The 13,864-nt window shown below is 29.3% G+C and overlaps 1 protein-coding gene and 1 long non-coding RNA gene across 3 annotated transcripts in view; one reads left to right on the top strand and one right to left on the bottom strand.

The window, feature by feature from the left end:
* Window positions 1-247: 247 nt before the first annotated feature.
* Window positions 248-625, bottom strand: LOC108685360. Its single transcript, XR_001931665.1, has 3 exons — window positions 586-625; window positions 392-492; window positions 248-317 (listed from the first exon to the last, which is right to left on the bottom strand). It is a non-coding gene; the product is annotated as an uncharacterized LOC108685360 (long non-coding RNA).
* A 1,134-nt stretch (window positions 626-1,759) lies between these two features.
* Window positions 1,760-13,864, top strand: part of LOC108685363 (serine/threonine-protein kinase 16) — a 34,053-nt gene continuing 21,948 nt past the window's right edge. For both annotated transcript variants that reach the window (XM_018190120.1, XM_018190121.1), the window contains exons 1-5: window positions 1,760-2,090; window positions 2,397-2,631; window positions 2,712-2,916; window positions 12,629-12,783; window positions 12,849-12,983. In XM_018190120.1, the coding sequence (XP_018045609.1) occupies window positions 1,981-2,090; window positions 2,397-2,631; window positions 2,712-2,916; window positions 12,629-12,783; window positions 12,849-12,983 (840 nt within the window). In that variant the 5' untranslated portion in view covers window positions 1,760-1,980. The remainder of the gene's footprint in view (window positions 2,091-2,396; window positions 2,632-2,711; window positions 2,917-12,628; window positions 12,784-12,848; window positions 12,984-13,864) is intronic.

Raw genomic sequence — 13,864 nt, 5'->3', positions numbered from 1 at the left:
CAAACGATATCTATTCCAACTGATTACATATATAAACACTGATTACATATATAAAAAAAATATATATATACTACATATAAAAATATATATATAATATATATTTATAAAAAATATACATATATATTTATACATTTATACTACATATGAAATATATATACTATATATGAAAAATATATATAACAATATATTTATAAAAAATAAAAATATATGTGCAACAGTTTTCGTGCAATCACGAGACTTTTTTTTTTGCCCGTCCGCCTTTGTCTTCCTTTGCCAACTCATTACTCCACACTTGGCATAATTCTAAGTCGATAGCCCTGGCACAGAGAGTATGATTTATTCCTTGTTTAACACTCGGTGAACAACAAGGTGAACAACAATAAATTAATACTTCTGGACTACGTTCAGGAACCACATCCAAATAACTCTAAGCTGCAGGGCCGTCAGAATATTTTCGACACAACTTTCGGAACACAACCTATATCTGGGGATCTGTATTTTCAAACAAGGTGAAAATTACAAAAGCGAGCAAATTTACTAAGTGTTGACCAATGAAATAACCAGTATTCTAATAAATTCGCTCACTTTTATAATTTTCACCTCATTTCAAGACACAGATTCGATCCCCTGATTTTGAGCGTCAACGCGTCAACTGCCTATAAAAAAGCACCTTATTAAGCAACATAGTCTATGGCACAGTATAAGTACATATAGTATGGACACTGAGTGTCGGCACCTTTGATATAGTGGGTTCCAGGTCACATGACTCGCCGAAATGTTGTGGGTTGGAAAAGCGCTTATAAATTTGAGTTTTTATAAAGCTACAGAATGATTTTTCTAAAAAAAAAAGACATAATTCGATCGTGAAAATTGTTTATAGCGAGTATATTTTTAAATCAGAATTATATAATAATGTTAACGAACTCATTATATAAAGATAATATTCACATTAATAGTAATAATAATATTAAGCAGTAAGGGGCTCCGTACAATAAAAAGGATAGGAAATAGAAAACAGAGAATAAGAATTTCAACATATTAGAAATCATGTATTGTGGAATACGCAGTTTCTGATAGGTTGAAATTCTTATTCTCTATTTCCTGTTCCTTTTACGGAGTCCCTAATAAGTAAATTAAAAATAATACTTGATTAAATACTATATGAAAATTATAATTGAATAATTACATCTAAAAAAATAATATATTGCATGAAAATTGTAATTAAAGTTATAATTTAATAATATATGTACACACACACACACACACACACACATGCATACTTTATTACGAAAACACTTTATCGTATACAAATATAACAGTCTACACAATATTTCTCCGAAAAATTTGATTTAATTTTTTAGTAAAACTTAATTTTATTAACTCTTTGCCCCTTTGCCCTTTTCTCTTACAAAAAAAAATTAAGCTTTGTATGAATGACGTATCACGGCTCTCACTCGTGATATTCATGTTTAGCCCGACTTCCTTATTACAAGTCACACGATATTGTAGGTGAAAGGGTTAATTATATTTTATGGGAAGGATTCAGCGAATCTAACTTAATCTAACCTAATCTAACCTAACCTAACCTGCAATTTCAACTTAATGAAGGCAACCATTCCTGGTTGGAAATCGACGCATGCGCACTAAAAATTGGAGACCACATAAAAAGTTAAGCATTCATACTGTATCTGTATGTACTTATACTGTGTCTATATCAGAATACGAAAGGAATGTATATTCAACGCATAACTGAGTTACAACGTCACAAGTGAGGATTATCTGTGAATCGTGATCGAATGTAAATTGAATGTAAATTGAAAGCAATTGTTCTGTTCCAATTCGTGCACGTTGCTACACTTTGTGCATTTCTGTGTACGTTAAGCAATTGGAAACCATCTAATGTTACCTTAGAAATAAAGATAGCGAGATAATCTCGCCAGATTCTTTTCATTTTTATCACAATGACAATAAACAACTAGAATGAATAGCTTAGGTTTAAATCTAATTTTAAGAATGGGTTGTATATGCACTAAAGAAATCATTACGATAAACTCAAGGAAATATAAAGTTTGTGAACATCTTGGAGATGGGCAAGTATATATTAAACAACTCGCACACGATTATTTGTGGTTAAAATATACTAATCACATGATTTATCGCATACATAATATATGTTTTATAATAGTGTGTACATAAAATTATTTCTAATATTATTATATCTAAACTTAATCAATACAATCTTAACTTATTCAATACAAAAAAAACAAGATTTTCTTTATGCCAACAAACATAATATTTACAGTATCTTGTAACTTCTATAGAAAAATTAATAGTAGAAAATTAATAAAAATATGTGATAATTGGGAGCATAAATAAGGTTTACATTATGTTTTTAGTGGATTTAGCACAGTACTTTTAGTTGAAGATATCGTCACACATAAAAAGTATGCTATTAAGAAAATTATTTGTCATGGACCAGAAGATCAACAATTAGCAACAAAAGAGGTTGAATATTATAAATTGATAAAACATCCAAATGTTATAGAATGTTTAGATTCAACTTGCAAAGGTACTGCAGATCCAATTGTGAATACAACAAGCGAAATATTAATTGTTTTACCATATTATCATGTAAGTAACTATGATTTAAAAAAAATATATTATTTTAAATGTAATACATTTTATAATAGACCAATTTATTGTAATTTTAGAAAGGAACATTAGCTAATGATTTGGAACGACGAGCAAAGAATTGTGATTATATGAATCCTATAGATGTCCTCAACATATTTTTACAGATATGTGAAGGTGTAAAAGCATTTCATGAAGCTAAACCAGAACCTCTTGCTCATAGAGATTTAAAAACTGCAAATATAGTGCTTAATGATGTTGGAGTACCTGTTATTATGGACTTGGGTATATTAAATTTTATTATGGATTTGGTTAGATAGCATGAGTGAAAGCATGTGTGTTTGAAAAGAGAAGAGATGAAACACTTAATATTTTCAGGACAATAAATTAGATAAGATGATTATGAATAAATCAGATTGATAGGAGGATATAGAGGTAGAGAAAGTGTAGGGGAAGTAAGCTATAAAGTAGGAAGATAGAATAGGGGTATTAAAAGAATAAATAATAGAGAAAGATTAAAATTATAATAGAGAAAGATGAAGATAACGAGAAGACATAAGTAAGGCAAGTAAAGAAATTAATTATATCAGAAAAGGACAAGAAGGTAGCACCTTAAAGCCATGACACAAAAAACTTAAGACATAAAACTTAAGAAGTGTATCGATCAATCATGAGCTTTTTACAATACTGTTACCTAAGTTTTAAGTCTTAAGCTGTAAAAAATTGACCAAATCATAATTAAATGTAAGAAAAAATAATCGACTATGATTGATGATCAATTTCTTACGGCTTTAAACTCAAGGAGATACATCTAAGGTGGGTAAAAAAAAATTGATTTTTCAATTTTTGCATTTTTTTATAATATGAAATTCTAAGGTTATTTTTCTAAAGTTACACTCGAAATTTGCAAAAATAAAAAACTTATAACGTTATAAATTATATTAAAAGTTATAATTTAAAAAATAAAAAGTTGTAGCATTATAAATTACTGATATAAATCAAATAGTGTTGAATCAAGGTCCATTATAGATGAATTTGTTCATGAGATAAAGCCTTTTGGAGCCAAATACAAGATATTGGTGTGCAATAAGATTTATTTATTCACTTATCTTAGTCAAATCAATCAAATCAATCATACGTTTCGATTTCTAATTCAGATTTTTTTCAATATCACTTACATAAAATCATTGAACTTCCCGGTGCACTATACAATGATAATTAAAACATCGTTAACTATATAATTATATAATTATATAATTAATGCTACAAAACTTATCTACTATATTAAAAATCATAAGGATAAATATATGATTAAATCTTGATCTTATATGATTTTCATTAAGAGTATAAAATTGATATGTCATCAAGAATCAAAACATATGATTTGACTAATTAAGATGCGAATAAATAAATCTTATTGCACATCAATATCTTGTTTAGCTCTAAAAGGCTTTATCTCATGGAGTGATTCATCTCTAATGAACCTTGATTCAACTTATATTTGATTTATATTAGTAATTTATAATGGTATAATTTTTTATTTTTTAAACTATAGCTTTTTAAACTATAACTTTAATATAATTTATAATGTAATAAGTTTTTTATTTTTGTAAATTTCGAGTGTAACGTTAGGAAAATAATCTTAAGATTTCATATTATAAAAAAATGCGAAAATTGAGAAATTAATTTTATATCAATTTTCTTGTCCTCTCATTCTCCTTATTCTTGTCCTTGTCTTATCTTGATAAAAAATTTTTCATACATGTGTAAATATACATAAATATTCATAAACATGTATAATCATATATGAAATATGTCCATACATGTTTATACTTTCCTCTTTTTTTTGTAAAATTACTTTTTGGTATAATATAATAAAAATAATAATAGTAATGTGAAAACATAAAAAATAATAAAGGCATAATTTTCGCATTGTTCGTTTAAAAAAAAAACAAGTTTGGAAAAATGTAAAAAAGATTGTTCATAAAATATAATTATGCATAATTTTATATATAATTACATGAGTAATTTTTTATATTTCTTTAAACTTGATTTTTTTTTTAAACAAAATAGTGCAAAAACTACCCTCTTAATTATTTTTTATGTGTTCATATTACTATTATTATTTCTGTTGCACTAAAAAGTAATTTTATAAAAGAAAGAGAAATGTATGAATATGTATGAGCATACGAGGATCGTTTGAAAAGTTTTGAGCCTCAACATAAAAATGGCATTACTCGTTAAAATCGTCTAGTTTACTACATTTGTACAACTACAATTGTATATTATTTGCAAGATACTTGTGAAAATTATAGCCAAGTTTTAGACGCTTAGTTATAGTTATTTCAGAGTCATTTGTGCCAGTCGATTTAATGTTAATGTTTTCATTTGATGAAAATCTCCGAGCTTAACTTTGAGCCTAGGAAACAGAAAGTTGTTGGGAATACGATAGGTAGTTAATTCGAACTACAATTTGTAAATTTTTGTTATCGTCAATATTCAATTTTTTCCATTTTTACAAAAACACTGACATCGATTGGCACAAATGATTGACAAACAACAACTGAGTGTCCAAAATAGCTACAATTTTCACAGGTATCTTACAAAACACGTACATCTAGGGACTTCGATTCTTTCTCTCGAAATTTTCACAAACTAAGAAATGATCACTTTTCTACATTAATGCTCACAGTCACAATTAACAACACGACTAAGGCTGTGGTCAAAGTCTCGCTACAAATGTTTTGAAGTATTTGATGGACCAATTAGAAGAAAGAATTTTACAAACTGACCAATTAAAAAACGTTTCAAAACGTTCGCATTGACCCTAAACCTTTACGTCTGCTTACAATTAAATTTGATGTAAAAACGAAATAACCTGAATTTTTGAAAATTTTAAAAAGTAACCGAGGGAAATAATCGAAGCATTGGGTGTGATTGTAATACAAGAGTGATACCAGAATGATTTTGACGAGTAATACTATTTTCATGTTGAGGCTGAAAACTTTTCAATTGACCCTCGTATTTCATATATAATTATACATGTTTATACATATTCATGTATGTATGAATATTTATGATTGGGAGTAGAAATTAGTTCGGTCCGTTTCCCTAAAGATGGCTCCAGCTGTGAATGGTTCATAATGACAGCTGATTTTGGCGGTTTCAGAGAAGTTAAACATCTGCTAATAATATTCAGTTTATATCGCTTTGACTTTCATACAAAAATCTTGATTTTTACTGTTTGAAATGTCGAATTTTGTGTTAACCAAGCAGCATTTGCGGGAAGTTTTGATTTTTTTTAATTGGAAGAAAAGTGCGGCTGAAGCCCATCGAATGCCTTATCGAAGTTTATGGTGACACTGCTCCAACTGATAAATCATGTAGGGAATGGTTACGATGTTTCAAGGATGGAGATTTCAGCGTTGAAGACAAGCCTCGCTCTGGACAGCCAGAAAAATTCGAAGACAAAGAACTAGAGGTATTACTCAAAGAAGGTCAGAGTCAAACGCAAGAGGAGCGTGCAGAATAATTGGGAGTAACTCAACAAGCCGTTTCTGTACGATTGAGAGCCATGGGAACGATTCAAAAACAAGGAAATTGGGTGCCTTATGAACTGAAACTGAGAGACTTTGAAATTTTTTCACTTGCGAATAGCTGATTTAAAGATAACAGAGAAAAGGTTTTTTGCATCGGATTGTGACTGGAGATGAGAAGTGGATATTCTACGACAATCAAGAAGAAAAAATACTACGCTAAGCCCGGTCAATCGTTTGCTATCGACTTCAACATCAACACCACAATCGAACATTCATAGTTCGAAGATCATGCTCTGTATCTGGTGGGACCAAAAGTGTCTTGTTTACTATGAGTTGCTGAAATCTGATGATTCCATTACGGGCGATCGGTATCAGCTACAATTGATTCGTTTGTGCCATGCATTGCGAGAAAAACGGAATACAAGCAAAGACGTGATAAAGTTATTCTTCTTCATGACAATGCTCGGCCTCATGTCGCTAAAGTCGTAAAACGATATTTGGAAACGCTCAACTGGGATGTTTTACCGCACCCGCTGTATTTTCCGAACATTGCTCCTGATTACTGGTTGTTTCGAAGGATGCAGCATGATTTGGCAAGTCACTGGTTCACTTCTTTCGCAGAAATCGAAAATTAGCTTCAAAATTGGATCTCCTCCAAAGACGAGTCATTTTTTCAAGAAGGAATTCGAAAATTGCCTGAGAGATGGGAAAAAGTAATAGGCAGCGATGGACAATACTTTATTGATCTGTTCATTCATTTTATTTTGAAATAAATGCATTTTTGAACACAAAAAAACGGACCGAACTCATTTGTAGTCCCAATATATTTATACATATTTATACATATTTATGCATGAAAAATTTTTTATCGGGATATGTGACTGGTTATTCGATTGTGTGCGTGCGTGCGTGCGTGCGTACGTGCGTCTCTCAGAGAATGGAAAGTTACTTTTTAAAAGTTACAGTTATTCGTTATGAGTAGGAAAAGAAACAAGTTACTTTTACCATTCCTAGTTACCGATTTTTAAAAGTGACTCGTTACAGTTATTGTTGCTTGAGAAAGTAACTGTTTGTTACTTTTTTTTAAATCGACAACTGCCAATCACAGCGGACAGGCCTAGGGGCTTCTCTAATCTCAAGTGCTATGTGTACTGTAAAAAATTATTGTATAAAATTACAACCATTATACTGGATAATTTTGAGATTCACCATAAGTTGTAAACATCCACACGTTTGTAAATTTGCAATATGCAAATAAAAATAATTTTTTGGTTTGTAACTAAGCAGATTGTAGAAGCACAATATGTACGTGTAGTTACAGGAATATATAATATACAATACATTTCGCACTATATATTATTATACATTTAACAGCAATATGTGACAAATTTTTATTATTTTACATAATATTACTAAAATTTGGATAATTACAGAAAATATTCAAAATATTCTATTATTTACATAATTTTCAATATAAAATAAGATATATTTACACAATAAAAGCAAATTTACATTTTTATGGAATTACATAATTTCTGTAAAATTGCATGATTTTTTTATATTTATAAGAGTAATCGTGTAATCTATTTTACATCTATTATATGTGAAAATTTACAAAATTTGTTTACAGTGTAAGTGGCTTGTGTCGTATCATGTCCAATCATGTGCAAAGTAACGATAAAAATAACGAAATTTATTAAAATAAAATTAAAATTTATTAAAATAAAGAAATTTATTACTGTTACTAAAAAAATGTACGTTGTTACCGTTATCAAAGAAAAAAAGTAACGCAGTTACCAGTAATGTTACCAAAAAAGTAATTTATAACTGTAACTTAATTACAAGTAACGAGTTGTTTCCATTCTCTGGTATCTATTACACATAAAAGAAAGCATCAAATTACCTTAAGGAGATATAGCGGCACTCAAATTCTGTGATTTCAAAGCGCTATATCTTTTTATCTGTCGATTTGTGAATATGATAATGGAGACATTTGTTCAGAATTACAACAGAAGTACAACATATCTCAAAACGGATCAATTTGATCGGGATTATTTTTTCATATGAAACGTGCTGAATCCTTTATTTAGACTGGCGTCCTATGAGAAAATTTACAGCGGAACGGAATAGCACGACCAATTATAACTCCGCAATCATTACTCTATTTTCTTTTTTCGGTTGTGATTGGTCTTGCTGTTTCGTTCCGCTGTAAATTTCCTCTCATGGGACGTCAGTCTAGGATATGTACATTAGCCTAATATTTCATGTATCGTACGACAAAAATTTCAAGTTTGTTAATTGACTGCAGGATAGAAAGATTCGAGAACCTCTCTATTTTATTACAGCCAATTAATAAGCTTAAAAAGCCTTGTCTTAATCTATGACATGAAATATCAGTCGAAAAATGCGAAATGGAGCAGGAACACATTGCAATATGGGTAAAGTAGGAAAACAAGACAGGATATAAGCAGAAGAAGCTAATTTGAAAATAAAAAGTAGAAAGTTAATGATGAATAGGAATGATAAATATATAGTATTTAGATAACGTTCCTTTGATTAATTATGGCAATGGAAATAGGAAGAGGAAGAAGAGTTGGATACAAAATAAGACGAGGAAACATGGGTTGACATGTCAGACAAAAATGAACCAGAAAAAGAGGGAGAAGAAGACAAAAATTTTACAAAAAAGAAAGATGTATAAAAAAAAACGGAGGAATTGCAAAGATTGACAAAAGTTTAAATAACTATAGGGAGCAATGGATTGAAAGGAAAAAGAAAATGAAAAAAAAGTATACGTAAGAAATGATAGAATCAATGATGAATTAAGAAGAAAAGAGAAATATAAATTTATATAAGATGAAGAAATAAATTATGAAGGAGAAAAAAAGGAAGAAAGAGATATCAAGAAGAAAAAGAAGCATGATAAGAAGATGAAAAGAAATAGTACGAGGAAGAGAAAGTTTGGAAATATACTGTTTAAAAAAATTAAGAGATCATTTTTCCTCAATAAATTCTTGCCCATTTTTAAATTGTGTGTAAATTGTTCTCAAAAAATAATTAACGTAAAAAAAGAGATTAAAAGAGGATTTTATAGGATAAACTCTCTATTATATAGTATCTTTGTACAATTTTTCAGTTTAATATTCAAAGATATGACTAGTTTTGAATAGGATCGCATTTCAGATATCTAAAATCTTGAATTTCCAGTCTTCCGGCTAACAAAGAAATGAATGAACATAATCATTGATACCATCAAGTACAAAGTATGGATTTTGCATTTTTAAATAAAAAAGACTTTATTCTATGCCGATTATTTAGTGAGATATTAAGTGAAGATGGGAAAAAGTTCATGGCGTTTTTTTAATGCCATCTAACAGGAAAAACGCCACGAACTTTTTCCCTAATATGATCATTTAAAGTGACCTGTAATTTTTTTATGATTTCAACACGATACCGTCGACATTTGTATATGTAGTCCAGTAGAATTAGACTGAAAAATTGCCATTTTGGTAAAGAACCAGCATTTCTCTGCACGAAAGTATTCGGAAGGCTATCAGAAAAGAAATGCATAAGACTTGAGACATTTAAGACTTGAGCCTTGTGTAGGAAATATGCGAAAAAATCGAATAGTTATAAAAAACACGTTTTTCTCTAAAATGTTTCTTATAAAACGAAAGATATTGATTAGACAAAAGTTGTATGGACAAAAATTCAGCATGAAAAATGTAGGTATTTGAAATACCTATAAAATGAGACATGGAACATTAAGATCGGTATTAGTTAAGTAGAAAGAAATAAAAATCATCGAAAAAGGCCTTTTTTTCCTTCACTCTCTGTTTATCGCGATTTAAACGCAAAGTTTTGAAATTCTCGTAAAATGTAATCCTCATTGATGAAAAAAATCTAGCCCTGAATGAACCTGAAATGTTCATTAGTTTTTGCAAAAAGCTATTTTTTTACTAAAAATTTGTCCGCGAAAAACTTAATTTCTTCATCTTTGAGCAGTCGCACATCAATTTATAGGAGTGATTTTTCTTCTTCAAGAGATATATTATCTCATGTACTTAATAACAAAATGATTTTTTGCAGTTAAACTATTTTGAAATGACTTTGAAAAGTGGATATCTTTTTTTCATATAAAAAATGAAATAATTACGTTAATATCAATTACATCATATCAAATAGTTGTGTGACATATTTGACAGCTGATATTTTTCTACGAATTAAAAAAAAAGATTTTCCTTCGATTATTAGGAGCCGAGATAATAATTTTTTTTTTAAATCACTAATTTTTAAGATTAAAAATTTTGTCTGGCACCAATTTGTCAAGGAAGACTTGAATTTGCTGTTAAAAAATTTTCGAATTTTTTGCTGCCCGAAAAGTTTGTTTAAAACCATTGGAAAGTTGAGGAATGCGAGTGAGACAGCGCGCCGGAATGGGGGAAGCTAATAAGTGGAGAAGACCAGACCGCTCGGCGACTCGCGCGTATCTGATTTCGTGCGTTAAAATTTGCTGAACTTACATTTTCTCAGCAATAAATTTACATAGAAACATGATTTTTCTTTAATCTAGGATAGTTCGATGAGATATAAACAAATAGTTTAAACAAATGTTTCGCAAACTAATTGTAATCATGAAGTTTTTCTTGAATTTTATTTTTTTGGTTTATTACTAAAAAAAAATCACGTTTGAGTATGGATGTCTAATTAACAAATTTAAGTTAGCTGTGTTTCTTTATTTAATATGCTGTAAAAAGTATCCAATTGAACAATTAAGTGTATGAAATTATCAGTGCAAAATTGTTTTTAAACTTTTGAATTTTGATTGCAGATGCAAATATGACATATGTATTATAACAAATAATTAATAAATAATTTGCCAAATATTAGCGTAAATGTTGAAGACAGCTGTAAAATATACTTTTCGTATAACATTAACTTTCGCAAATATAAAAGTAACTTAGAATTATATGAAAAGTATATTTTGCAACTATGCGCACGCACACACGTGATGTGCAAAATCTGACCAAGCAACCTTCCCGTAGTGCACATTGGATTATGAAAATGTTGGTAACTGAAATCATAAAAAGGGATTGCTTTAAATCATCATATCTTACTTAAACGATCGATAGGACAAAGTTTTTTCCATTTAGAATTGCAAAGTCCATACTTCGAGATGGTAACAATAGTTATGTTCATCACAGACAAATTTTTTGTTTGGGAACATAGAGTCATCCTTATGGAAAATATAGAGTTTTCCACACCTATAATTCCTATAGATATTGAATTCCATTCCCAAAATTCGGGATTTAAAAAAAGTATATTAATTTGTAACAAATAAAGAATTTTTAGTGATTTGATAAAAAATAGTATTGACTAGGGTGTATGTAGAGATATATTTCGTACATACAACAAAAGAGATAAAGGCCCGTATTCAGAATGCGCTTACAACGATGTTAGCGCGCTAATATGCTATAATTTACGTTACGCGTACTATAGAATTTCAGAGATAAAAGCATGTTCTGAATACGGGCTAAAATGTTATCTTGAAATTATTTCCATTCCCTTGTTTGGATAAGATTCCACACTCAGAAAAGTCAAAAGTCTCCAGCGAAGAGTGCAAATTTCAAGATTTTAGATATCTTATATAGGTTGTTATTAATATAATAGGTTGTTATTCAAAATTCACTACATCTTTGAATATTAAATTGAATAAAAATTAAACAAAAGCATATAATAGAGTTTGTCTTACCTAAAAATCTTTTCTAATCTTTTTTTTACGTTGTTATTCGCTTAATAATTACATTTTAAGAATGATCAAGTATTTATTGAGAAAAAATGATCTAATTTTTTTTAGCAATATATAAATAAGAAAGTTAAAAAAAGTTTAATACCGAAATAACATCTGCAGAAGAGAATGGAAAAGCCACTTCATGGAGAGGTTAGGAGAATTGGTACCCTGTTTGAGTGACAACAAATATAAAAAAATTGGGGAATGAAGAAGACATAAAGGTAGATGGAGCGATATAAGAAAAACAGTGAAGAAAGACGAATGATTGAAAATGGAAAGTCGTACTGAGATAACGAGTAGAAATTTAGCTGAGATATATGTATAAATAAAAATTAGAACTAGATAGAAATAAAAGGAAAAGGATTATAAAGTTTTTAAAACCAGAAAAGCTAGAATTAAAAGAGATAAGGAAAAGATAAGCAGAAGTATATTGTAGATACCTAAAATAGGAATAACGTGCGCGTGAAAATATTGTATGCACATCGATTGATAGATTGATTAGAGTTAAAAATTAGTTAGCATAAGGTATAGATGAATGTATGAAAATAAGGTAAAAAATAAGAAGTCACTTTCTTAGCTTGTTACACTAAGGTTCTTATATCAAATTTTATTATATTTAGTTAGTATGTATGTGAAATTTATCATTAAATATAAGATAATTCTTTAGGTTCTGTAGCAACTGCTAGAGTTAAAGTATGCAGTACTCAAGCTGCGCGGACTTTACAGGACCTAGCAACTGAGAGATGTTCCATGCCATATAGAGCTCCAGAACTATTTAATGTTGAAAGTTATTGTATGGTTGACGAACGAACAGATATCTGGGTAAGAAGCATTTACGCTTGTCTTAATATAAACGACATATGCTTTGTAATATATACCTTTTTTAGTCATTGGGATGTATACTATACGCATTATGTTATTTTAAATCTCCTTTTGATACTGTTTATGAACGAGGCGACAGTGTAGCTCTTGCTGTGATGAGTGCGCACATAAAGTTTCCAGGAGATACCCCATATAATGAGGTTGTAATCTGTTATATATTATGCTTCTTTTAAGTTTAGCCACTGTTAGTATCTCATTTCTCTCATGCTTCATAGATTTAAATTTCAAAACTTTGTTTTTTTTATCTTGAATATTAATATGTGAATTGATGAATTAAACATAATGAAGCATCTTTTATAAAATGTAAATTTTGAGGATTTCCTTTATCTTTATTTTTAATTACATTATTAAACGTTTAATACATGTTCAGCATCCCATATAGTACTGAATATCACCAGAATGTCGCCAGAACATTATATTTGAAATCTGAATATTCTAATGATCTTAGAAATATTCTGGCAATGTCAGCAGAATGTCTTATGTACGCAATATTCTAGAGACATTCTATAATTTGCTAGAAATGTTCTTTAATATACAGGGTGAAAAGTCCCTGAAAAGGACTGATGAAATATCTCGAAAACTAACCATTTCTATAAAAGAAATGAGAATTGACAATAATTACAAATTAATCTCATTGAATATAGTTTCTCTCTTTACTAACATTCCATTAGACATAGCTATTGATTGTGTGAATGACAATTGGATTTTCATCTAAAAAAAATGTGACTCAAGACAGAGTTCCTGATGGTTCGGTTTATTCTAGATTCAACATATTTTATATTTAACAATACTGTCTCTATAAACAGAATTTCGGCACGCCCATGAATTCTTCGTTGTTATTCATCATTGCAAATTTAGTAATGCAAAAATTAGAGAGAATGTTTTTGTTATTATCGTATTTCTTACAATAATTAGTTTTTTGTTATTATCGTTATGTTGATGATCTCGTTACTACTGTTTCTTCCTCTGAAATCAATTCGTTTTACGAAAATTTTAATTCGTTTCATTTACATCTACAATT

This window comes from Atta colombica, unplaced genomic scaffold (assembly GCF_001594045.1).
Source record: "Atta colombica isolate Treedump-2 unplaced genomic scaffold, Acol1.0 scaffold151, whole genome shotgun sequence".
NCBI classification, from domain to species: domain Eukaryota; kingdom Metazoa; phylum Arthropoda; class Insecta; order Hymenoptera; family Formicidae; genus Atta; species Atta colombica.
This window is presented reverse-complemented; position numbering and strand designations above follow the sequence as displayed.